General features: G+C 41.6%; 2 protein-coding genes across 3 annotated transcripts in view; both read left to right on the top strand.

Moving 5' to 3' along the window:
- Positions 1-9,443, top strand: part of LOC134186969 (cytochrome b5 reductase 4-like) — a 15,788-nt gene extending 6,345 nt beyond the window's left edge. Inside the window, exons 6-17 of the mRNA XM_062655074.1 lie at positions 1,438-1,621; positions 3,115-3,172; positions 3,236-3,332; positions 3,395-3,424; positions 3,554-3,670; positions 3,730-3,870; positions 5,422-5,562; positions 6,466-6,558; positions 6,618-6,702; positions 6,860-6,949; positions 8,917-9,078; positions 9,142-9,443. Of these exons, the coding sequence (XP_062511058.1) occupies positions 1,438-1,621; positions 3,115-3,172; positions 3,236-3,332; positions 3,395-3,424; positions 3,554-3,670; positions 3,730-3,870; positions 5,422-5,562; positions 6,466-6,558; positions 6,618-6,702; positions 6,860-6,949; positions 8,917-9,078; positions 9,142-9,193 (1,250 nt within the window). The 3' untranslated portion in view covers positions 9,194-9,443. The remainder of the gene's footprint in view (positions 1-1,437; positions 1,622-3,114; positions 3,173-3,235; positions 3,333-3,394; positions 3,425-3,553; positions 3,671-3,729; positions 3,871-5,421; positions 5,563-6,465; positions 6,559-6,617; positions 6,703-6,859; positions 6,950-8,916; positions 9,079-9,141) is intronic.
- A 626-nt stretch (positions 9,444-10,069) lies between these two features.
- On the top strand, positions 10,070-24,245 carry LOC134186281 (uncharacterized). Of its 2 annotated transcripts, none has more exons than XM_062654204.1 (14): positions 10,070-10,293; positions 10,397-10,589; positions 11,452-12,314; positions 15,445-16,152; positions 16,301-16,777; positions 17,347-17,946; positions 20,021-20,363; positions 20,575-20,631; positions 20,956-21,026; positions 21,099-21,284; positions 21,345-21,410; positions 21,476-21,549; positions 21,606-21,721; positions 21,773-24,245. In XM_062654204.1, exons 1-14 carry the CDS (start codon positions 10,180-10,182, stop codon positions 24,031-24,033), a joined length of 6,129 nt encoding a protein of 2,042 aa, XP_062510188.1. In that variant the 5' UTR covers positions 10,070-10,179; the 3' UTR covers positions 24,034-24,245. The 2 variants fall into 2 exon arrangements, with proteins under 2 accessions (XP_062510188.1, XP_062510187.1); XM_062654203.1 differs by having other exon boundaries at positions 20,953-21,026.
- Positions 24,246-24,411: the final 166 nt, after the last annotated feature.

Below are 24,411 nucleotides of genomic sequence, written 5' to 3'. Positions count from 1 at the left end.
GTGTGTGTGTGTGTGATTTGTGAGATGCTGGTTTGATTTTGGATTGAATTCGGGAGAGGGGTTAGATGTATGTGTTGACAGTTGTTTGTATTTGTCTGTCTGTGTGTTTGTATGTCTATGTGTCTGTCTGTCTGTCTGTCTGTCTGTTGTCTGTTTGTCCATGTGTTTGTCTGTCTGCCTGTGTCTGTCTGTCTGTCTGCCTGCCTGTGTCTGTCTGTCTGTCTGCCTGCCTGTGTCTGTCTGTCTGTACATTTGTCTGTCTGTGTGTGTGTCTGTTTATGTGTTTGTCTGTTTATGTGTTTGTCTGTCTTTGTGTTTGTCTGCTTGTGTGTTTGTTTGTCTGTCTTTGTCCATTTGTATGTTTGTCTGTCTGCATGTTTGTCCGTCTGCATGTTTGTCTGTCTGCATGTTTGTCTGTCTGTGTGTTTGTTTGCTTATGTGTCTGTCTATGTGTGTGTCTGTCTGTGTGTCTGTGTCTGTCTGTCTGTCTGTGTGTCTGCCTGCCTGCCTGCCTGCCTGTCTGTCTGTCTGTCAAATCTTTATATTTCATACATATGAACTATTACAAGCTATAGATACGAAAAGTCTGTTATATATCAATTAGACCCACACGGGTCTCTAAAAAATTATCAACTTAGGTTGCATACAATTGGACACTATATATGTCACTAATGTCATTTTCTTTGCTTCGTGAGCGGTTTATCTTCTGGATGAGAACCTTTGCGTTGCACCTTTGGAGAGCTACAGCAAATCTTCTTCTCCAGTAGCACTTGAAATCTTGGTCACTGTTACCAAGGTCGATGTTTGTACTTAGTTGAGATAATTGAGACAGGAATGATTGTGCTTGTCTCCCCCAACGACCGAAGTGTTCCATAACTAGAGGCACGAAGTTGAAGCATAATCCACCCGGCAGGACCTTCAACTGGTATTTCTCGACTTTCCTCTCTTCCCTTCTTACCACTGCTGCCCCGTCTTCTCGGGCTGCTCTTGACAAGATATCAGCACACCATGGGTGGGCCAAAGACACATCTAGTTTGACGTCTGTGTCGGTTACTGGATCCATGATCGCTATGTCAGGTCGATTCTCGCAACCACAGTACCTTTCTCTGGGCTCTTTCTTGTGGTTTATGTGTAACTGGCTCAAACATTCAGACCAAACACCTACAATGGTATTATGGGTCCTGACAGGACCTCCTCCTGTCTTACACGTCATGAGATGGTATCCCTCAGAATCCAGGTCTTTTCTGCAATCACATCTTGTAATCCATTTTGAGGAGTCACCGGCAATCCCAGTCTCAAAAAGGTCGCCCTGTCTGCCTGTCTGTGTCTACTTGTCTCTTAACTAAAATAACTAATTGATTTTAAGTGACTTTAAAGTGTCACTTATCAATTAAATTTCCTTGACTTTCTCTCAGTCGTTTATCTTGTCATCCACAGGACTTGAAGTTGATTCTCCCATCTTCGAGACGACACGCACCAGCTGTCCCGGCTCTCCAGTTTTGAATCGTGGAAAAAAGACTCAAACAGCTCACCATAAACTGAAACGAAGGCAATCAGTGCCCACCTTGTTCCACAAGGCTCGCATGGCCGATACAGAAGAGCAAACAATACCTCAACTACAGTCAGTTATGCACAATGCTAAAGTATATATAAAATAATATATATGCAGTAATATATAATATAATATATATACAAATACGTATTTATATTTATTACAACTCCTTGCTTTATATAGCAAAGGAGGAAGAAATAACAGCATTTTTACTATGTAAGGATCTAAGGATAACCTAAACAAAATCATCTTAGCTAAGCTTTGTAGTGCAAGATAGTTGTTGGTGTAAGTGATCTACTGTCTGACTAAAAGTCAAGTTATTGTGAAAGTTAATCGTCTTGCAATGGTCTTGATAACTTTCAAGGTGTGAGCTGACCTGACCATAAACATAAGTATATAAATATATATAAGTAATATGAACATAAATATATATATATATATATATATATATGTATAATTAATATAAAATAAATATATAAATATATACATGTATAATTAATATAAAATAAATATATAAATATATATAATTAATGTAAAAATAAGTGTATATATATATATAATTAATTCAGCTATGAGCCTCTAAGAAAGGGACTTTGTAAGTCATGAGACTTGGCGAGTAGTGTACTCTAAACTTATAGGGCTGAACTGACGTCTGGTCTGGGGACTATGTGACTATGTCTGTCACGCTACAGGAATGTGCCATGCCTCCTTTGTGTGGCCCAATCACGAACCATTAATTCCTTTATGTCGTAACCAGAGACAATGAACGAACAGCTAATCGTACGCGCGACACTTTCATGAGAGAGTTTTCTTACCTGAACAGTGGAATTCATGTTTGCGATTGCTAGGACTTGTAGGAAATTAACAACAGAACTCACCTGTCTACAACTGCTGACCTGAAATCAATAGTTTTTTGCTTTTACGACATTTATACGGGAATCTAACATTACGTAACCATGAGAGATTTTATGTCTCGTATACGATGACTTTACTTACGACTACAGACTATCTAGGGATTTTGTGGTCATGTGAAACAGCATTCACTATGTAGGATTTTAAAGATTTTACAGGTAGCGCGTCTAGAAAGAAAATAGCGTGTATATTCGTAGCTCTTTGCGACAATTAGCCCTACTGTACGTGGTGTTCAGGACTTTGAAGGCTCATAGCTGTGGAAGTGACGGTGTAAATACAGGTTCAATTACTAGTATAAAAATGTAAATATAAAAATAAATATATAATTTTTATTTTTATTTTTTATTTTTTTCTTAATTTTTGGGCAGTTAGTGTGACTGGTTGACTGGCTAGTCTACGTGGATTATCTACTTTATATGTTTATTATATGTAGATATATAAATACATATATAAATAAATATATAAAATAATATATATGCATTATATGTAGATATATAAATAAATATATAAATAAATATATAAAATAATATATATGCATTATAAATACATATATAAATAAATATATAAATAATATATATGCATTAGTATATAATATAATAATATTTTAGACAATCACATTAAATTGTTCTATTCATGATGTGTTTGTATAGCTACAATTGGGATCAAACAGATGTCAATGTTATCTTTACTCTTCAGACCAATTACAAGGTTTCAGTTGTGGCAACTTTCTATTGCATTTTTCCTCAATGTTTGTGGTTTATGTTTGTGTAGAAATTGGATCACGGTGATGTGGTTGTACGAGTGGAGAAGGGTGTGAGGATGACTATTACGGTGTCTCTTGGAGAGATTGTGTATGAAGTGTTGGGTGGTGAGGAAGACTTGAGATGATATGAGTGGTGATGCTGATGATATTGTTGGTTTGTGGGTTAGATTTATATGCTGCAGTCACTGGACTAGCAGGTTGGATACTGTGTGTGTGTGTGTGTGTGTGTGTGTGTGTGTGTGTGTGTGTGTGTGTGTGTGTGTGTGTGTGTGTGTGTGCCATTCGACTGCAGGTAGCACATTATTGATCAGCTGTGCTGTGATTAGTGAACTTTGTTGATAAATGGTGTGATGTCTGCTTCACCAAGCAGGAACCAGTTCATTGGCCTGTTGTTCATAAGGATATTCCACTTGATGTGACATTCACTCAGAAGAAGAAATTCGGTATTTTTGGTGGGTACAAGTAGGCGTGGTTTGTAATGTCATATGTGGGCGTGGTTTAGAGATGAAATACTATGAATGCAAGGTGAGGGACGTGAAGAAAGTCACACATGACACGAAGCTGTTGCTGGTGGAATATCCAGCATTAATGTATGTGTCAGTCCCTGTGGGGCATCATGTCTACATTAGGCACACCGTGGAAGGTAAATATTTGGATGAAAATTAGATTGATGACACGGACAGACAAACAGACAGACATATGCATAGACAGACAGATGCGCAGACAGACAGACATACACCCAGACAGACATACATACACACAGACAAACAGACAGACACATAGACAGACAGACAGACACACAGACAGACAGACATACACACAGACAAACAGACAGACACATAGACAGACAGACACATAGACAGACAGACAGACACACAGACAGACATACACACAGACGGACACATAGACAGACAGACACATAGGCAGACAGACAGACGCACAGACAGACAGACATACACCCAGACAGACATACACACAGACAGACATACACACAGACAGACATACACACAGACAAACAGACAGACACATAGACAGACAGACACATAGACAGACAGACACACAGACAGACACACATACACCCAGACGGGTCTAGGACATTTAGTCACCGAAATTTAGTCACCGGGCATTTAGTCACGGAAGTTTAGTCGCCAGTACACTTAGTCGTGAGTACACTTAGTCGTGGAAGTTTAGTCGCCAGTACACTTATTAGTCGCATGCAATTACTTTTTTAGTAGTCGTCAGGTGCTTATTACCATCTGTTCTTTTCGTTGACGTGATCGCGTTAATTAATGGCTTCCGCTCATAGCACCTTTTAATTTGCATAGAACATAGTCAATTATAGTCATAGTATAGTCAATTAAAAGCTCAGATTATGTGCGATTCCTCGGAGATACTGAAGGCTGGTATCAGTGGGAAATCGGCACAAAATTGTCTCGATGCACTGGTTGTGTGCAACAGTTGCCCGACACGGCTGAGGTGGAAGGTTGCCGGTGACCATTCCCTCGATGACTGCATCACGGCGCTGCTGCTCCAGTCTCAGTCCCTTGATCAGCATCATTGTAGTAGGCATCAATGTGCTGCACAGGAACGAAGGCAACGGCTAGGAGCATTTTTGCATTGAGCATAAAATTGCCGCCATTATCATGACAATGACTGGAGCAACAGCTATGTAGACATTTGTACCCCTTGAGTGATTGATACCCTCATCTTATTGGTGTTCCTTGATGTGATGACAAATGTTTCACATCTTAACTAATTAATTAACTAATCGCAGTGTTTTCGTGCTGCCTTCTGGTTGTCCATATAAATGTAATTATCAACTTCTGCAACGTAAAGTCAATGCGAATACAACCGTCACTCAACGTAATATGCATTTGGCGACCATGCTCTTGTGGCGACTAATTGTACGGCGACTAAGTGTACTCACGACTAAGTGTACTGGCGACTAAACTTCCGCGACTAAATGCCCGGTGACTAAATTTTGGCGACTAAATGTCCGGCACCCACCCAGACATACATACACACAGACAACAGACTGACACATAGACAGACAGACATATGCATAGACAGACAGACACACAGACAGATGGACGGAGACACACACACACACACACACACACACACACACACACACACACACACACACACACACACACACATCACAATTCACGGTTAATAATCAAAGTCATGTTAGGTTTTGAAGTGAGTCGGCCGTACACTCCAGTTGCTAACTTCCAAGGAGACAGCGGCTTTGAACAAGGACGCACAATCTTATTGATGATAAAGATATATCCATTGGGATCTCTTACACAACATATTGGGAAACTTGAACTAGGTACATGTACTGTAGGAGGGAATGATTTGCACATTATGATTTGTATACGGTTGGTTCATCTATGGTTTTGTTTGTTTGTTTGTTTATTTTTGTAGTTTATTTGTTTGTCTATCTGGCCATCCATCCATCTGTCTGTCTGTCTGTCTGTCTATCTGTTATTCACCCTTCTGTCCATCCATTTGTCTGTCTGTCTGTCTGTCTGTCCATCTGTCTGTCTGTCTGTCCATCTCTCTGTCTGTCTGTCCATCTGTCTGTCTGTCTGTCCATCTGTCTGTCAAATTTTCATATATTTTTATACATTAAAGCTAATACAGGTGAAACTAAAGTAACAGCTAATGAACAACAAGTGTCACAACTACAATTACAATTACACAAATAACAATTAGCATTAAAAAGCTCCCCTCTGTCTGTCTGTCTGTCTGTCCATCTGTCTGTCTGTCTGTCCATCTGTTTGTCTGTCTGTCTGTCTGTCTGTCCATCTATCTGTCTCTGTGTCTGTTCATCTACCCGTCTGTCTGTTTGTCCATCGTCTGCCTGTCTGTCTCACTTTGTCTGTCTGTATGTCTGTTTGTCCATCTGTCTGTCTGTCTGTCTGTCTGTTTGTTTGTCTTTCTGTCTTTTTGTCTGTCTGTCTGTTTGTCTGTCCATCTGTCGGTATGTCCATCTGTGTGTCTGCCTGCCTGTTCATCTGTCTGTCTCTGTGTCTGTCTATCGTTTGTCTGTCTGTCTCACTTTGTCTGTTTGTCCATCTGTCCGTTTGTCTGTCTGTTTGTTGTCAAATTGTTTGTTTGTGTTTTGCCTGTCTTCGTCAGTTTGTTTCCCTGCTTGACAGTCTGTCTTGCTGTTCATCAATTTTCTACATGTACATACATACGTCAATTCATAGTTACATTTGCTTAACAGGAAGTACAATTGACATTAGTAGCCATGATGGAACTTTTAATGCGGCTTGCCTCACTGCCGTGTCAACGTTATGTCTTATTGGAGCTGGTAGTGGTGAGTTCTGTATGTGATAACTTTACTGAATTGTAAGTTTTGTATTAATTGTTCTATAGGGTTTACTCCAATGGCAAAGTTGATTCGGGAGTTTTTAGATAAGAGAGAGTCAGTAGATAGAGAACAGAGTGACGTGGCAATCAGGTTGTGTGTGTGTGTGTGTGTGTGTGTGTGTGTGTGTGTGTGTGTGTGTGTGTGTGTGTGTGTGTGTGTGTGTGTGTGGTGGGGTGGGTGCCTTGGGTGAATGAGTGGGTGGGTAGGTGTAGGTGTGTGGGAGTGCTTATTATTTTGTCTTGCATAGACAAGTGAAGCTGCTATGTGCAAACAAGACTGTTGAAGACATAATGTGGGCGGAAGAGTTAGATGCCTTACAGTCGTCATCAAATGGCGGGTAAGTTCAATGCAATGTTCAAATCACATAGACAGACGGACAGACAGACATACGGAGAGGCAGACAGACAGACAGATAGACAGATGGACAGATGGACAGACAGACAGACAGACAGACAGACAGATGGACAGACTGACAAACAGACAGACACAGGCAGAGACGGACGGACAAACAGACAGACAGACAAGCAGGCAGATAGACAGACAGGCAGGCAGATGGACAGACAGGCAGACAGACAAACAGACAGATGGACAGCGAGCCAGACACAGACGGACAGACAGACATACAGATGGACACACAGACAAACAGAAACATGAAAATATAGGAAAGAGACCGGAGACACCATCAACAATCTCATCTCTTCTCAAGTCAACGTAACAAGTAGATAGACAGTCAAGGAAAACTTGCATGCACTGCATATCAAGTATACAAACTCATATCAATTAAGCTATAACTTTTCTGGCCTCAAGTCAATTAAGCCCTCCAGGCAGTATACACAAGCATGCCCAAGTATGTCATACCACAATGACAGACAATACAGGCCACTGGAGGCACATCATATCCAATAATCCATTACAATACAATCCACTATGCATGCCAACAGCAATTAGACACACCAGAATGAAGCCACAGATACACTCAACCCTCTCAACTGATTACCTGTTATTGAACATAAAGGATGCATGTGAGACATCGAAGTCAATATTGGCGTACCTGCTGTGTATTGGATTTTTTGAGTTTTTTCTCACGGCCATTCTGTAGCTCACTGATTGCATTGAGTGTATCACTGTCAGTGTATGACACCTCTTCTGACCTCCAGCTGCATCTTGTCATCTCCATTATTAACCTTGCCTTCCTCTTTTGTAATTTATTTGGTGACAAGCCACAGACATTGATGTGATGAGTGACCACACTGACCTGCTTCCCATCCACTATAACTAAAATACTAAAAGCCACTCATGACTGGATCCCGCAATGTGTGTGGCAATCGTAAATATTAATTAATTTATTAAGTAATTTGTCGACTTTGAGTGCCTGTTTTGAACTCATCATTGGCAAGATCATGTTTGAAAGTTTTATGTTGATATATTATGCCTTAAGCCATTCAAGAGATATTGTGTTTACAAACACACACACACACACACACACACACACACACACACACACACACACACACACACACACACACACACACACACACACACACACACTGGCATACAGACAGACTCATAGACAGACACACAGACAGATGCACCGACGCAGATAGACACATAGACAGATGCACAGACGGACACACATACAGATACACAGACAGATGCACAGACGGATACACAGATGGACACACAGACACACAGATAGACACACAGACGGACACACATACACAGACACACACACACACACACACACACACACACACACACACACACACACACAGACACATAGACAGACACACATAAAGATGCACGACAGACACACAGACAGATGCATAGATAGATGCACAGACAGACGTACGGACACACAGTCAAACAACTTCTGAAACACTACAATCTTGCTCCAGTGTGCTATGCGGGTTGTGACAAACTAGGAAGTGTTACTGACTCGGTTGATTTCGAACGTGGTGCTTCTGAAGGAACATGGACAGACGACGGACAGGAGTATGGACAAACAAACAGACAGACACACATTGATTGACTAAGATACACACATACAGTAGAAAACAATGGACTCAGTGTCTGCATTTTCAGGTTTGAAGTGTATGCACAAACAACAGACAGACAGACAAACACACTGAGCAACTAAAATACACACATACAGTAGAAGACAATGAGCTAAGTGTCTGTGCATTTTCCCGGTGTAAAGTATATGGACAAACAAACAAAAACAAACAAACACACACACACACATTGATTGACTGAGATACACACATACAGTAGAAAACAATGAACTAAGTGTCTCTGCATTTTCAGGTTCGAAGTTTGTCACACGTTGTCCAAACCATCGAGAGAATGGACGGGCCTAACGGGTCGTATCTCCAAGCAAATGCTTGAAGACTTCTTTCCTTCATCCGACCAAAAGAACGTGTATGTCTGTTACTGTGGTAATCTGCCATTCAACGTGATGATCAGAAGGCAAGTCAAGCACTAATGCAATCGTCGTGGTTTCTGGGTATAATATTGATATTAATATTTTAGGTTTCTAAGGCAGCTCGAGTTTCAAGATGAACAGTGTCATTTGTTCAAATAAAATTTTGCAAGACCAACAGTTAATTTTTGAAATTTTATTGATATTAATTAACAGGTTATGACTCATAAGTATAGTCACTGCTATGAAAATTTAATATCAATTATGTAAGAGTGACACTTATTTTTAGAAAGAGGTTATGACTTATACACATATATGTGATCACTGCTGATATGTAATTATTGTGTTGGGAATATTTTGTGCTGGAACACAAGAATTGTTATTGATTGTGAAATTTAAGTTTGAAACATTACTGTGTTTGTTTCTCGCAGGTTACACACAAGCTGGGGGCATGACCAGTATCTGGCAGCTCCTAACATACGTGCACACACACACACACACACACACACACACACACACACACACACACAACGACAGCAACAACTACATTGTTTGTTTAATCATCTAAAAAAATTTGTCTGTCTGTTTGTCTGTCCATCTAGACATCTATGCAACTCGTGATCAGTAAGTGAATGGCTTTTCTGTTTATGTTGTGACTATACACAGTGACTATCAGTTATTTTGTACTTACAATTATTACGATATATTGACATACACTGAATACTTTTGCAATATAAATATCAACTACTAAGATTAATTGACAGAAAAATGTTAATAAAAAATTATATATTAATATTAATCAATTATCAATAAATTATATATTAATATTAATCAATTATCAATAAAATTATATAATTAAATATAAAACATTTAATTTGTGGTTCTTTAATTAATTATTTATTTATTTAATTTGTTAATGAATGTTTGTCACGTGCGCAGCGAGTCTGCGCATTTCCACGAAACTTAATCTGCTATCTTAGTGGTGGGTCTGCTAGTGCGCGCGCGCTAGATGTTTTGGTTGTTCTACATCTCGTGTGTTCTCTGTCACTAATCTGTTCCGTATCAACGCCGTCGAGCGCGCGAAATCGTCACATCTCACCCTCCGATTGGACAATCTCCACGTGGCGCGCGTTATCGCTCGCATCGACATGCCACAATCCCGCCGACCAACCAAAGAATCAGAACGAGCCCGCCTCAAGAAGGTGATCGCAGAATGGAACGCCAGCCGCCTCGACATGTTCGCAATGAGCGATCCAAGCGAGGTAAGCGCGTCGTCTCGTCTCTACCTTCCTCTGTATCTCATTTTCCCACCGTCCCCTCTCACTTTTCATCATATCTCACCTCCTGCTGCGCGTTTATCAACAGGACTTGGAGTTCCATGGCGTCATGCGCTTCTTTTTTCAAGACGCAAGCCACCGAGTGTCTACCAAGTGTGTACGCGTGGCGAGCTCGGCCACAACGCAGCAGGTGATCAGCGCGCTCATTGAGAGGTTTCGGCCTGACTTGAAGATGCTGACGGCGACCGTCTTTTCGCTCTTCGAGGTGTTTCCGAATGGAGGTGCGTGTGTTTTTGTGGTTTCGGTTGGTTTGTGGAGCGAGCTGGAGAGTCGGTTGGTGGAGATTTTGTTGTGGGGCTTCCGGGGAGGGAGCGCGAGGCCACGCCTACCTTGTTATGAACTGGCGGTGGGTGGTGATTGGTTGTACTGTAGGATATGGTCGTTTGTCATCAAATGTGTAATCATACAGAGGCAGTAATGTTATTTAACAGTGAAGTATGCAATTGTAGTTGTATGTATGTATGTACTGTGTATGCAAGTGGTAACTTCAGAAATATGAATTGATGTTAGTCTTTGGCTCCATGCCCTCTTACCCACAAGTGCAGAACTACCTCACTTGTGTGTGTGTGTGTGTGTGTGTGTGTGTGTGTGTGTGTGTGTGTGTGTGTGTGTGTGTGTGTTGCGTGTCACTGTGTGTGTGTGTGTGTGTGTGTGTGTGAGAGAGAGAGAGAGTATGTGAGTGTGTGCGTGTGTGTGTGTGTGTGTGTGTGTGTGTGTGTGTTCATGTGCACGTGTGTGTGTGTGTGTGTGCACGCATGCTTACGTGTGTGTGTGTGCATGTGTGTGTGTGTGTGTGTGTGTGTGTGCATGTGTGTGTGTGTGTGTGTGTGTGTGTGTGTGTGTGTGTGTGTGTGTGTGTGTGTCTGTGCGTGTGTGTGTGTGTGTGTGTGTGTGTGTGTGTGTGTGTGTGTGAGCATACAACCGCACTGCATAGGTATGTCCAGACATCTAGCAATTGTAATGAGATTATTTTTAGTTTCATCTGTTTGTATCTGTCAACCTGTTGATATTGTCATCGAAATAATACACGTTACAATGTATTATATTGGGACATCCTACATGTTACCATTTATCCTTCCCTAGATGAACGTCGATTGAAACCAAATGAGAAACCTTTACTTATCCAACTAAACTGGCACAAGGAGGACCTCGAGGGACGTTTCCTGTTAAAACGCGATGTTTCCGAAGGAATTTCTGGCATATTGAACAGTTCGGGCGTTCGTGACATGAACGTCGAGAAATCAGGCAGCTTGAAACTTAAGAGACGTTGGAGCAGGAAAGACAAAGAGAGGAGAGAGAACAAAGAAGGAGGAAAGATTTCCCGGCCACCCGTAATGTCCGTCGACGACACAACGGTTGTTCTTTCTACTGGAACCCAAAGCTCTGCAGCTGAGGCTTTATATGATGAGCTACCGGAGTCGACTCTGACGAGAAGCATTTCTAACCCGGAAGCCGTGATGCGACGTAGACGTCAACAGAAGTTCGAGAAGAAGCTCGAAATTTGTAAAAAGGACGGCGAGAATAGCGGCGATCTCATGCGCGTGTATGCCGAAACGCTACGTCCGGAGATACCATACAAAACGCTTCTGGTCGCTCAACGGGACACGGCGGACGTCGTCGTTAGAGAAGCTGTTGATAAGTTCGGACTAGGCAAGCAAAATGCGAGACAATATTGTCTTGTGTTGACGTCGATGTCAGTGACTGGATTAAAGAGAACGTGGAGGTCGGGACCAGAGCGTGTGATACAGAGTGACGAACAACCACTGAAGATCAAACGGGAATGGGCGTCGACAAAGAGTGAGCCGTCGTTTCATCTTCGGAAACGTCCGTTTGTTCCGCATGCGGTTGGAGTTGTTGCATCGTACGGCGAGTTTGGAGACGAATTGAGACACGAATGTGAAACTAACGAAGGATCAGTGGATAAGGAATTGCCGTATTTGGTTAAGGTGGGACACTTGTATATTTTAATAATTTATATTAATTTATATTTATATATATTTTAAAAACGCATTCGGCCACTACAGTAGTCTAATGTATTGTGAGATGCATCCCTCCGATACAATAGTCTAGTGTATTGTGAGATGCATCCCTCCGTGTATTGTGAGATGCATCCCTTCAATACAAAGAAGGAGCCTGGTACCAGTATGCCAGCTAACCTTGCCAAATGCCAATTTGGTTTTGACTTTTCCTAAATTAATGTTCTTGTGTGGTGTGTGTGTGTGTGTGTGTGTGTGTGTGTGTGTGTGTGTGTGTGTGTGTGTGTGTGTGTGTGTGTGTGTGTGTGTGTGTGTGTGTGTGTGTGTGTGTGTGTGTGTGTGTGTGTGTGTGTGTGTGTGTGTGTGTGTGTGTGTGTGTGTGTGTGTGTGTGTGTGTGTGTGTGTGTGTGTGTGTGTGTGTGTGTGTGTGTGTGTGTGTGTGTGTGTGTGTGTGTGTGTGTGTGTGTGTGTGTGTGTGTGTGTGTGTGTGTGTGTGTGTGTGTGTGTGTGTGTGTGTGTGTGTGTGTGTGTGTGTGTGTGTGTGTGTGTGTGTGTGTGTGTGTGTGTGTGTGTGTGTGTGTGTGTGTGTGTGTGTGTGTGTGTGTGTGTGTGTGTGTGTGTGTGTGTGTGTGTGTGTGTGTGTGTGTGTGTGTGTGTGTGTGTGTGTGTGTGTGTGTGTGTGTGTGTGTGTGTGTGTGTGTGTGTGTGTGTGTGTGTGTGTGTGTGTGTGTGTGTGTGTGTGTGTGTGTGTGTGTGTGTGTGTGTGTGTGTGTGTGTGTGTGTGTGTGTGTGTGTGTGTGTGTGTGTGTGTGTGTGTGTGTGTGTGTGTGTGTGTGTGTGTGTGTGTGTGTGTGTGTGTGTGTGTGTGTGTGTGTGTGTGTGTGTGTGTGTGTGTGTGTGTGTGTGTGTGTGTGTGTGTGTGTGTGTGTGTGTGTGTGTGTGTGTGTGTGTGTGTGTGTGTGTGTGTGTGTGTGTGTGTGTGTGTGTGTGTGTGTGTGTGTGTGTGTGTGTGTGTGTGTGTGTGTGTGTGTGTGTGTGTGTGTGTGTGTTTATTGTGAATATCACTGTAAATCAGTGTTCTCGCCAGTACTGTCAAAATGACGGTTGGGACAAGGAAGGGACGTTTGGGGAGAGGGAAACAGCAACTATTGACGGTTGGGAACAAAATTGGAAAGCCTTAGCATGCTTATAGTGTGGGATCAGGGATCTAGCTAAAGACGTTAGTGGTCTTGATGGTCCCAAAGTTGCTACAGAACAATACATATTCTCATGTCATCTGGTAATCTTAGAGAGTGCATGGTCTCCTTGTTGGTATTTAGTTGACTGAATTCCTGGTGACCTTTCACACAAAGAAGTGCTAATGAGACTGTGGTTGCAGCAGGTGTTCTACTAATTGCTGTTTATATTCAATCTCATGTATTGTACTGTACACCCTTACTCTTTTAGGTCAGTTCTTAATAGTCCAGTTTTATTAAGTCAACTTGTCATTGTAATAATCTGCTGTATTATCTGTCTGTCTGTCTATGTTATGTCTAACAAGGTTATGTTCTATGAGCTTTTTCAACAAGATCTGAGCGGCAATTATATTGAATAGTCTACTGATCATGCAATAACTTCAAGACATACATAGAGTCTTCTGACGTTTTGTTAGTTGCACTTGTTTTTAAAATTGTGGTTTATGTCTATCATATTTTGTCTCATCTGTGGAACATAGGTTATCTACTCCTACTAATATACATGTGCATCTGACTCTAATACAAGTAGGGAACAGATAAGGTAATTTTATGATGTTATTACCAAATATGTCAACATCAAACATTTGATGATGTCATTATATTTAATGATGTCATAACGACCGTTGGCAAAAAATTGTGGCTAGAACGCTGTAAATTTTATTAATTTGTGTCTATTTGTTGTCATTATTATTAATTACTCATTAGCTTGTTGCTAGAACATAAAATTCTTTGAAACACAGGAATGCGTCGATATGATTAAAGATAATTAACTAAATATCATCAATGTCCCACAATGCTTCGAATTCGGCACATGCACATGCATGACAGCTGCATAACTCTTGCATGGAGTGGGCTTGTTATCCACATTATTTCTCAATTCTGTGGCACTGTTGCAGTTAACTATTGAGGTGGACGCAATTATCATGCTTTCATTGAGCCGTACGTTGCTAGCATCTTTCATTCCGATGATAATTCGTTGTATATAGCTAGAGATTGATCTCGTACGTATGCTATAGCTACATGCATGGGAAATACTGTAAAGCAACATGCATGTAGTGACCGGATTCACAAGAAAGCAGCGTTAGCGTTTCCTTTGAATCTTCCTTGCAAGACGCCGATCATTTATCATCAGTATTACTTGCAGCTAAAACATATTGCTCTCTTGAAGATCACGGATGACACTGTTGGTCATGCGCAACGGTGCATGCATGGCCCCATTGGACCTTCGCTTGGCTTCTTGAAGAACGATGGATTCGTTTGTTTTGCGATTCTTCTGTTAAAAAAAAAGTAACAGACGCGTACAACTCTAGCCCTGAACTTTAATCTGTGCTTCTCAGTTTGATGACAGTTTGACCATATTAATTAACGTTTTTACTATGGATATGACATCTCGGCTTTTCTGTCATAATGCGCGGGATTGTTATGTCACCTATTGTTGCTGCCCAAAGGACTGCTGATTGGCTCAACAAATTCTCGAGAGTGATTCACGCCGATGAGCTATTGCTACGTCACCTATTTTTTGCGTCCCAAAACGACTGCTGATTGGCTCAACAAACTCTGTGAGTGTGACACACGCTTACAAACAAATATAGGTACAAACAAACAAACATAGGTACATAACGACATACGGACAGACAGACCGGAAGTCAGTTCAGCCCGTTTAGAGTAAGCTTCTCGCGAAGCAGTCCACCACTTATTTTGGTGTCCTTTTACGCTCATAGCTTAATAGATAAAAAAGAATAATTAATTAGTTAGTAAATAATTAGTAAATAAGGAAATAAATAATAAATTAATTAATTTATAAATAAATTAATAATTAATTTATTAATCTTGTTATAATTTATAAGTTGTATTTTCATCTTAAGGTAACCACTGAGGGTCACATGACACCGGATGCCACCAAGTTTCGTCTCCAACCAAACGTCACTCAAATTGGCTCCGAGAAGGCTCGTTCAGCGACCGGCAGCCCGGCAGTCAATCTCTCCGAGATGTTGTTACCGTTTCCTGACATCGAGCCGCGTCATTGTAAGCTTGCCAACATGTCTGGCTTTGTCACTCTCACTCCTCTCTCGCCACAAGCGCAAACATTCATCAACAACGAACGCGTCACAGAGACGACGCTCCTACAGAATCGATGCATGATTCGCTTTGGTGGCACTCACACATTCCTCTACGTTGACCCACGAATGACAAAACGACCAACAACGGCAGCTCCGTCTCGTCAACTCTTGTCTAGCGCTATCATTCAGTCAAATGGCGTTTTACCTCAACAGAAAGCAAGAACACAAAGTGAGAGAGCAAAGAGACATTTGTTTTCGACTGGCGAAGACTTGGCTCGCGATGAGATTGTATCTGATTTTGGAGTCCCTCCAAGTCATTTTCACTCCACGTTTTCAAATATTGAGCCAATTGGTGCCACTCGTAATGACAAATCTGTGGAAAAGCGAGAAGTTCAATCGACGGTGGATGTGCCTTTGACTGTTGCAAGTACGTTACCGAAGGCAAGCAGGAATGCAGTCACTCGTAGAACTAGCAGTGAGAGGATCCTCACGAGTGGCATTGATGCAAGAAGGGTAAGTAATTAATATCAATTTTATATAATTTAGTTGTAAGTGTGTGTGTGTGTGTGTCTGTCTGTCTGTCTGTTTGTGTGTGCTTGTGTGTCTCTGTGTGTCTGTGTGTGTCTGTGTTTGTATTGTAAACTAAGTGTGAGTTTATTAGCTTTCAGGTGGGCGTTACGGGCATGTCAGTTCTGGTGGCCATGGCAACACTAAGAAATTAGCAGCTGCAGCGTCTCATGTCGCCACTCAATTTACACAAACAACTTCACACAAAATCTCGTCAAACGGATTTCATCCACCTCCAGTTGTGAACAAAAGGAAGCAGCAGACGATGCAGTCAGTTGTATCAACTGGTTCAGATTCGGTCTTTGCATCTGTTGATGATACGTCGATGGAGCTTCCAGCTCAGTTGGCATTTGGTGATGAACACGAAGATTCTATCCTCAGTGCTGTTGTGAGACGATGCAATGGGGCTGCTGCACAATTCAAGCTTGCACCAGCATTTGTTCTCTACTTGTGTGTCAAATATCGTGCGTCATCTGTGTATCATGCGGCTGTAAATGCAGCAGGAGGAACCACTCGTTCAGTGGTGAAGCTTGTGAGCAAAGCGGTCACTCTGATGTCTCGAAAAGTTCAGGTATTATTAATTGAGTGATTTGTGTGGTATGCAACGTAGTTTAAGAGCCTGGTCAGACTGCTTTTGCATTGCGTTTGTGTCCATTGAAACGCCGGGAATTTTCGGCCACTATGCGCACACGTTTGTAATCGTCTTCAACTTTAATACTCCCCATTCGGCCATCCAACGAGACTAAAACTTTACCCCAAACCTCAATCAAACGTCTCTCTGCTTCAGTCGACCGCACAAAAGAACAAAGAACATACGACAGCAACAGAAGTGGAAGAAGACGCTATTGTTTTCCTGTTGATGACATCTGCTATTAGTAAATTGGCAAATGAATTAGGCTATCGTTAGCGGCAGTTTATAGATGAGGGTCATGCTTACTGTTATTGAAATATGACAGGCGTAGACAACGGCAATGAACAAGAGAAAACCAGAGACGAGAGAAACCTGCTTCAGATGCTTGTGCGTCTTCAAACACGCCTGCGTTTTCGTTTTTGGCGGAAACTTTTAGTGTGACCTCACTAAACACAGACGCAGACGCAGACACAGTGTGACCAGGCTCTAAGTAGACGTTCATTGTGTAGGAGTCGACTGGTAGTTTTGGAGATTTATGCTTTTGGTTGGCTAATTCATCAGAGTTTCTTAACTTTCTTCGTATGGATGAAACTCTCGCTGATCCGGCTGTTACAGTTACACTTGAGCTTGAAGGTGTCATCAAGACTGCTTTCTATCAGCTTGTTGAGATGATGCAGCAAGAGCTATGCACGTGTATTACCTCGTTTCTTGAAGTTGAGAGTCAACGTGGTAACAGCGACGATCAAACGAGTGACGTGGTTGTTACTCGACTACAAAATGATGTTGCTGTGTGGATCATACCTTCATGGCAAGCTCGGAGCGATCAAGGGCAGCCGAGTTTATCATCATTGATTTCAACATTGTCGACGATGATGGCTTTCTTGCGCTGTTGCCATGTGAATACTACACTCATTATTCAACTCTTCTCGCATGCTTTTCATTACATTAATGCCTGGCTGTTCAACAAGCTGGTGCAAGAGCCACGATTGGGTCTGTGCTGTTGTGTGTGGGGCGAGCGATTGAGTCGGCGGTTGGAACGAATTCGAAACTGGGCGAAAAGGCAAGGCTTAGAGCTTGCAGCTGAATCTCACATGGCAAGAGTCATGCAGGTGAGCACATCTTGTCTGACTGTTAAAAATAGTGTAAATATTTTATTTTTATTAATTATTTTGCTTCAAAAAGTGTTTGCCAGTGCAATTTACTTCAAAAAGTTTAGTTGGAAGTTGTAGGCCATAAGTTTCTACCATGTAATGCTTCACCTCTGAATTAGTTGCTAGTTTCTTATCATACAGTTAGCCACTAAAATGTTACCTCAAGAGTCAATCGTAAAATTATGTTTAAATGTTAACTTGTACACTGATTTCTATATTTACCGATTTGTGAAATGCATGGGGATAGTAATACTGGCCTTAGACCATTGTTGGTAAAGCATGTTTAGATTGTTCCAATGATGCATGTTGCTATGTCAACAACACAACACAGGAGCTACATACACATCAGAGCTATAATGAATGAATACAGCCAAACATGCTTGAATGGTGTTGGACCAGCCTGAAACTTAGCGAAAGTATAGTTTGGTTACATTCAGACATATTTGCAGTTTTAAGTACATTAGTCTAAGTGTATGTGCAATCTCTTTTTTTCTAACTTTTCTCTAATTTTTTTATAAATTCGTCTTCATCTTGCTTCTTCTACTGTGAAAAGTTACTTGTGAAACGATTGCTACAGATAACCTGCAGTGATAATGTGCAGTGATAACCTGCAGTGATAACCTGCAGTGATAACCTGCAGTGATGGTGACAAAGATACCAAGGCTTGCAAAATTTTATTTTTAGTTTGTTGATTGTAGTTTAGATATAGTACACGTATTAGGTCTTCTTGCAATCATTTTATCACTAGCGCATTGTACATGTTTTTTTATCATGTTACATACTTGGACTTCAAAAGCCAACTGGAACTTTGAGGTATGGTTGAAACTCCGACGCTTCATTTATTCATTCTTTTTACTTATCCAACCACTATTCTTTGTCTATTCTTGCCCAAATGGGGTCTGATGTGTGAAGGTTTACTGTAACTGTTGTCCTTGCATTTGCTCTTAGACTTCCGCTTATTAAGTTTGTTCATAAGGTCATTCATAAATTGTCAATTTGTGTATACTTAGTCGGTGTTAATTATCATTAAATTTGTTGATTATTTTCCTACACCGAATACAGCTGCCTGAGTCATGCTTGGAGTCATGCTTGAAGTATGTGCTGACACTCAGTGAAATTACCCGTGGAACATGTCACCTGAAATGTTCTTTCTGACATGATTATCTATGATGTATGATTCCAAACTATTCTGCTTGATTATCGCTCTGAATGTGCTTGTAAAAATGGTACCTGGAGTGTTCCTTTGAAATGTGCCTTTCACAACATAGGCATGCATGTGTCATTTATATAGTGTGAGAATCCATTGTATTTGTATGCTGTTTGCACACTCATTGACCCATCAGTCATAGGAGAATCCATGACAGCAGTATGGGTGGTTTTGACTTTGGTAATTACTCAACACCAAGATGGGCTAACTTCCATTCCCACACATAAGGCAAGAGCTTGTGTGTCATTGTACACTCAAACCAAAAGGCAAGAAAGGCAAACTATAGATGAAACTATAGGAGAGGGAGGGGAAGGTATGGAGGAAACGAGGATGTAGAGTAAATCGAAGAGCGGACAGTGAATGAGGATTTCATTTCTGTACACCTCATTGTTTCTAACCATTCCCACACCTGCAGACACACTTGAATGCATTGCCTTTAGGAGATCTCCAGATCAGGTGTCATGTCTCATTCATTCATCAATTAGTTCTTGCAAATTGGGCTGTTGTTCAGACCCTATATAAGCACGAGGTATCATGATCTTGCCACACATTTCCAAGCCAAACGGTTGGATGCAATCACATTTTATGCTCAAACTAAATGTCTGTCTAGACATCAAATGCAACGACCATTAAAACAATTGTTACTATTCATTCTGTAGTGTGGCAAATCTTCATTCTTTTGGTATGTGGCCTTATCATGTAGGTCAATCAGTCTGTTTCCTGTTGGGTCTAACAACCTTCTAAATAACAATGATTTTTTACTAAATAAACAGTATTGATTAATTAATTAACAGCAAACACTCTGTGATTATTCATTATTCTCAGGCATGTAGGCTTCTTGCCTCTTCCAAGAGCTCACCTGAAGATGTCACTTCTATTGCCTCCACCTTCGTTAAGCTCAACTCTCTGCAGCTACGAACAATACTTCATCTCTATCATTCAGCATTCAATGAGGCTCCAATGTACCCTAAACTGATTGCCAGTGTGGCAAGCATTGCTGAGAGTACAGTCGACGAGTTGACAAGAAGTGAAGGCCGAGAGGTGAGCCTAGAGGAGGACACCAACCTGGCAACTCGTTTGGTGATACCACAAGAAGGCTACTCATGTGATACAGTAACTGGAGTGCCGGCTGGTATCACAGAGTTTCTTGATCCTTTAATCAAACATGGTGGGTTTCTGTTTATTTATTGTGGTTACACAAGCTGCATATTGATGTGATGGGGATGGATGTCTCTATGCTGTTTTATCTGGTAAATACTGGCATGTTTCAGCTATCTAATGTCTGTCTACTCATCTCATTTAGCCATCCTATCTTTGTCTGTGTCTTTGTTTAACTATCTTAAGGGATCATGAAGTAATGAGCATTTCCTTATGTCAAGGTTGTTGCAAATTGACAGTCTACTCAACCTCTAGCAGCTGGGCTTCATGGAAGTCAGGTAAATTGGAATCTAGATCAGTTATGTATATTAGTAATATATATATTAATCTTTTAGAGTACATGTACTGTGGTGCTTTAATTTTTGTTTTCAATTGCTCTTACTAAGCATGAACATTTGTGTAACTAGATGTAATAAAATGATGAAATATTAAAAGTTTAATTAATTCTTATTTTTGTACTTTGTAATTGCCATTTTATTCAAAAGTTTGTAAGTATATTTTATATCTATTTATTGTACATGTACATTTGTCACATACTTTGATTTTATCAGAATTTTATATTTAAATTGATATAAAACTTAATTGAAAGTTTCTTTAAGTAGGACAAGCAAGACAGACTGCAGTTGGAAGCCCCACATTTACAGAAGGAGGCAAGCCTCCTCCTACTGCTGTGGTGAGCTCATCACTTGTCGTACACTGACTTGTTTATAGTTTCTAGGTTTCCTCTCTGTTGCTTTGAATTTAGAACTCTATGCAATCGTCATTGGAATCTCGGCCTGCTGATTATGCTGTGGCAAGCAGGAAGAGGCAGACAGGTGATGAACAGGTGGATGGTCCAGTGAAGTGTCATGTGGCTGGAGAGCTTGAAGTTGTTGAGATGACGTTGCTGAAGGGAGATGGTGGACTGGGTGTTAGTATTATTGGTGGAAAGGTCGGTTGGTGTGTTCTGTTCTAATCGTGTGGAATTGTGAATAACAACTGATTGATGCAGAACTGTGGAGATGTAAACTGGGGCATTTATGTCAAGTCAATTGTGAGAGGAGGGAAGGCTGACAAAGTAGGTGATCAGCATGTTGTTTACGGTGATGTGGTTGGCTAAGAGTTGTTTGTACCGTTGTGCAGGATGGTCGACTGCAAGCTGGTGATCAACTTTTGCAAGTGGATGATTGCAGCTTATTAGATGTCACACAAGAGGAGTATGTCACATGTGGCATGTTCAACGTTATCACATTTGATGATTGTTTTTGTGTAGAGCTGCTCAGATAATGAAGAAAACTGGACCAATTGTGACTCTGAAGATCGCAAAGCAGGCTGCTCTTCATCATGGCATTGCTATTGCAGATCCTGCTTTTACTTCCAAACCTCAAGGTTGGCATCTAGGTGTTTATGGAAAAGATTGTTTTCATGTTGTTGTTGTAGGTGATCAGCAGCTAACTGATGCTCATCTTGTCAGCCCTGTTAAGTATAGAAAACAAAGACGTAGTGATGAACCATCTCCTTCTGCAGATCTTCATCCTTCTCGATGGGACAATCGTCGCAGCATGGGAGAGATTTCTCCTAATAAACCACAACTGGTAAAGTGGGTGTACGAGCAACAGCAGCAGCGAGCACAACAGAATGCTGAGAAATTAAGAGCTCGGATGAGAAATGATGCGGCTGCTGAAGCAAGGATTGATGAAATGATTCAAGAAAAGGACAGAGAGCATAAGGCCAGGATGGATTTGTTGAGGAAAGAGAATGAAGCTAAACAGCTGGGAAGACAGGAGAGTGATAGAGGAAGAATTGACAACAAAGTTGGATCAGATGGACAATCATTGCAGCGAGGAGATCATTTTGCGTCTCTTCATCGACATCATAGTGAGCCACTTACAGAGCCAGCCACTAGTCCTATGGCAATTGGAGCATCGAAGCACACTCCAGTTAGCTCAGTGCCTAAAGTGAAGGAACAAGCTGAAGATAAAGATCACGAGCGATTGCGGAAAGTAGAGCTGGAGTGGAGAAAGGCTTTTGCTGCACAGAGCACACAAGGAGTTCAGGACAGAGAACGGCAACGGCTGGAAAGGGAACGGCTAGAACGACACAGAAGTGAGGAGGAATTGAGACGACGAATTGTTGCTGATAGTCAGTATCTTGAAAGGCAAAAGCGAGAAAAGGCATTTCTAGAAAATTTAGCTGAGGAAGGAACGAGAGATGGAAGAGGACAAGCACTTGAACATCCAGATGGCTTGGGAAGTGGATTGGTGCCAGTTGCAGGGAATGGAAATATTTCAATGGTACAGAAACACAACATGTATTATGTTGATGAAAATCTAACAAATATGGAGGTACCACCAGATCAAAGGACACGTCGCCCAGCAGGCATCGATACACAACTTGGTAATGGACAAAATCCTGAAATTTTAGGCCAATCTGTTGCTATGGCCAGCTTGAGATCAGGTGTTAGAGGTGAGTCTGGCGAGAAGAGGCAAGAACTTCTAGCCAATCTAGAACAGCAGGAAGACAATGAACTGGCTAAGCAGGAACAGTTGGTGTTACAGATGCAGCAAGAGAAAGCACAACGACGTGAGTTAGAAAGACAAGCAGTGCTGAATCAGTTAAAAGAGGAAGAGGAAATGGCACTGGAGCAAGAAAGGAAACTTCAGGAACTTCGCAGACAAAGAGAAATTCGACTGAAACAAATACAAGATCTGGAGAGTCATGAGGAGGAAGAACATCAGCAATGGCTTGCAGAACAGAGGAGAAGAAAGTTGCTGCTTGAACAACAGAGACAAGCACAGGAAAGTGAGTTACAGCGACTACAGGATGAGAACTCTAAACTAGAAGCTTTACATAAGAGACGAGCAGCTGGATCTGTACACTCTCTTAAGTCACTGAGCCCTGAACCCAATAAAGTGTCTGACACCTCAAAAGGCTCCTCACCCAGAAGAGGCAACTCACACGAACATCAGAGTCAATCTGATATCTCTACACAATCTCGTCCTCCACCACCATTGAAGCACAAAGGTTCCTTTTCGCAGTTGCATCAGGACTTACTACCTGCAGCATCTGAGAGGTCAAGAATGGCATTGGCTCAGTATTCTTTTGGCTCATCTCATAATGATGGTTTATCGGAATCAGGTTCAGATCTACAGTTGACTCGAGCCCAGCGACCAGATGCCCTAATGGATTCTCTTGACAGACGTGAGTTTTCTTCTGGATCTCACTCATCACAACATAGTTCACAATCGGCTAGTCCATCTCAGACACCAAGAACTCACCATACTGACATAGAACGAGGTCATCACCTCGACATAGAAAAGAGTTATCGACAACCACCACCTGGTGAGGACAGAAGCTCACGACAATCAAGAACAGCAATGAATGCAGCAAAACGAATCGAATTCTTCAATCCTCATGCACACTCCAGTCGTCCTCGTTCTAGTATCAATCGACAATCTGACTCATTCAGAGATTTCAATCATCACTGTCATCAATCTCCCACACAATCAAGCACAACATATGCAACAAGTTCAGAGCACATACCAGAACGACAAATCAGGCAAGAGACATCATCAAGCAGACGAACTCATGCTAATGGATCGGCTTCAGTGCAGAACATCAAGAGGGTGCCAACACACTCGACCTCCCATCCAACTCTATTCCAGGACAGTCCATACCAACCTCAACAGGCGGACGTCTGACACAAAGCTATCACATTCCCAATCTGGTTGCGTACACATGGCAAACTGTGGCTACCTTTTTCTCTACCTAATCTAATTAAGTCGTTCTAGCAACAATGTACAGTATCATTTTTCGCCTGCCGTCATGACTCTCGCTTACACATAAACACAATGTTATGACTTGTGGTAGTAACCGTATATTCTAATATCACTTCTATCATTACCAAAATGCGCACCGATGAAAACTAAACAGAAAGCCGTCGGCCACGTGTTAGCGGTTTCTACAACACTGCAACAAGCAGCAGGTGTCCACTCAACAATTGTTTATACACGCCCGATCAATCCAACCGTGTGTGCGTGTGTGTGTGTGTGTGTCACTGTGTGTGTGTGTGTGTGTGT

Source organism: Corticium candelabrum, chromosome 11, assembly GCF_963422355.1.
Source record: "Corticium candelabrum chromosome 11, ooCorCand1.1, whole genome shotgun sequence".
NCBI classification, from domain to species: Eukaryota; Metazoa; Porifera; class Homoscleromorpha; order Homosclerophorida; family Plakinidae; genus Corticium; species Corticium candelabrum.
This window is presented reverse-complemented; position numbering and strand designations above follow the sequence as displayed.

What these genes read in the sequence shown, in the direction of transcription:
- LOC134186281 (XM_062654203.1), top strand. Translation starts at nt 10,180, where the DNA reads ATGCCACAATCCCGCCGACCAACCAAAGAATCAGAACGAGCCCGCCTC. An exon ending in CGAGGTGTTTCCGAATGGAG is followed by an intron (nt 10,590 to 11,451) that starts GTGCGTGTGTTT and finishes ATCCTTCCCTAG; the next exon opens with ATGAACGTCGATTGAAACCA. An exon ending in TTAGATGTCACACAAGAGGA is followed by an intron (nt 21,550 to 21,605) that starts GTATGTCACATG and finishes GTTTTTGTGTAG; the next exon opens with AGCTGCTCAGATAATGAAGA.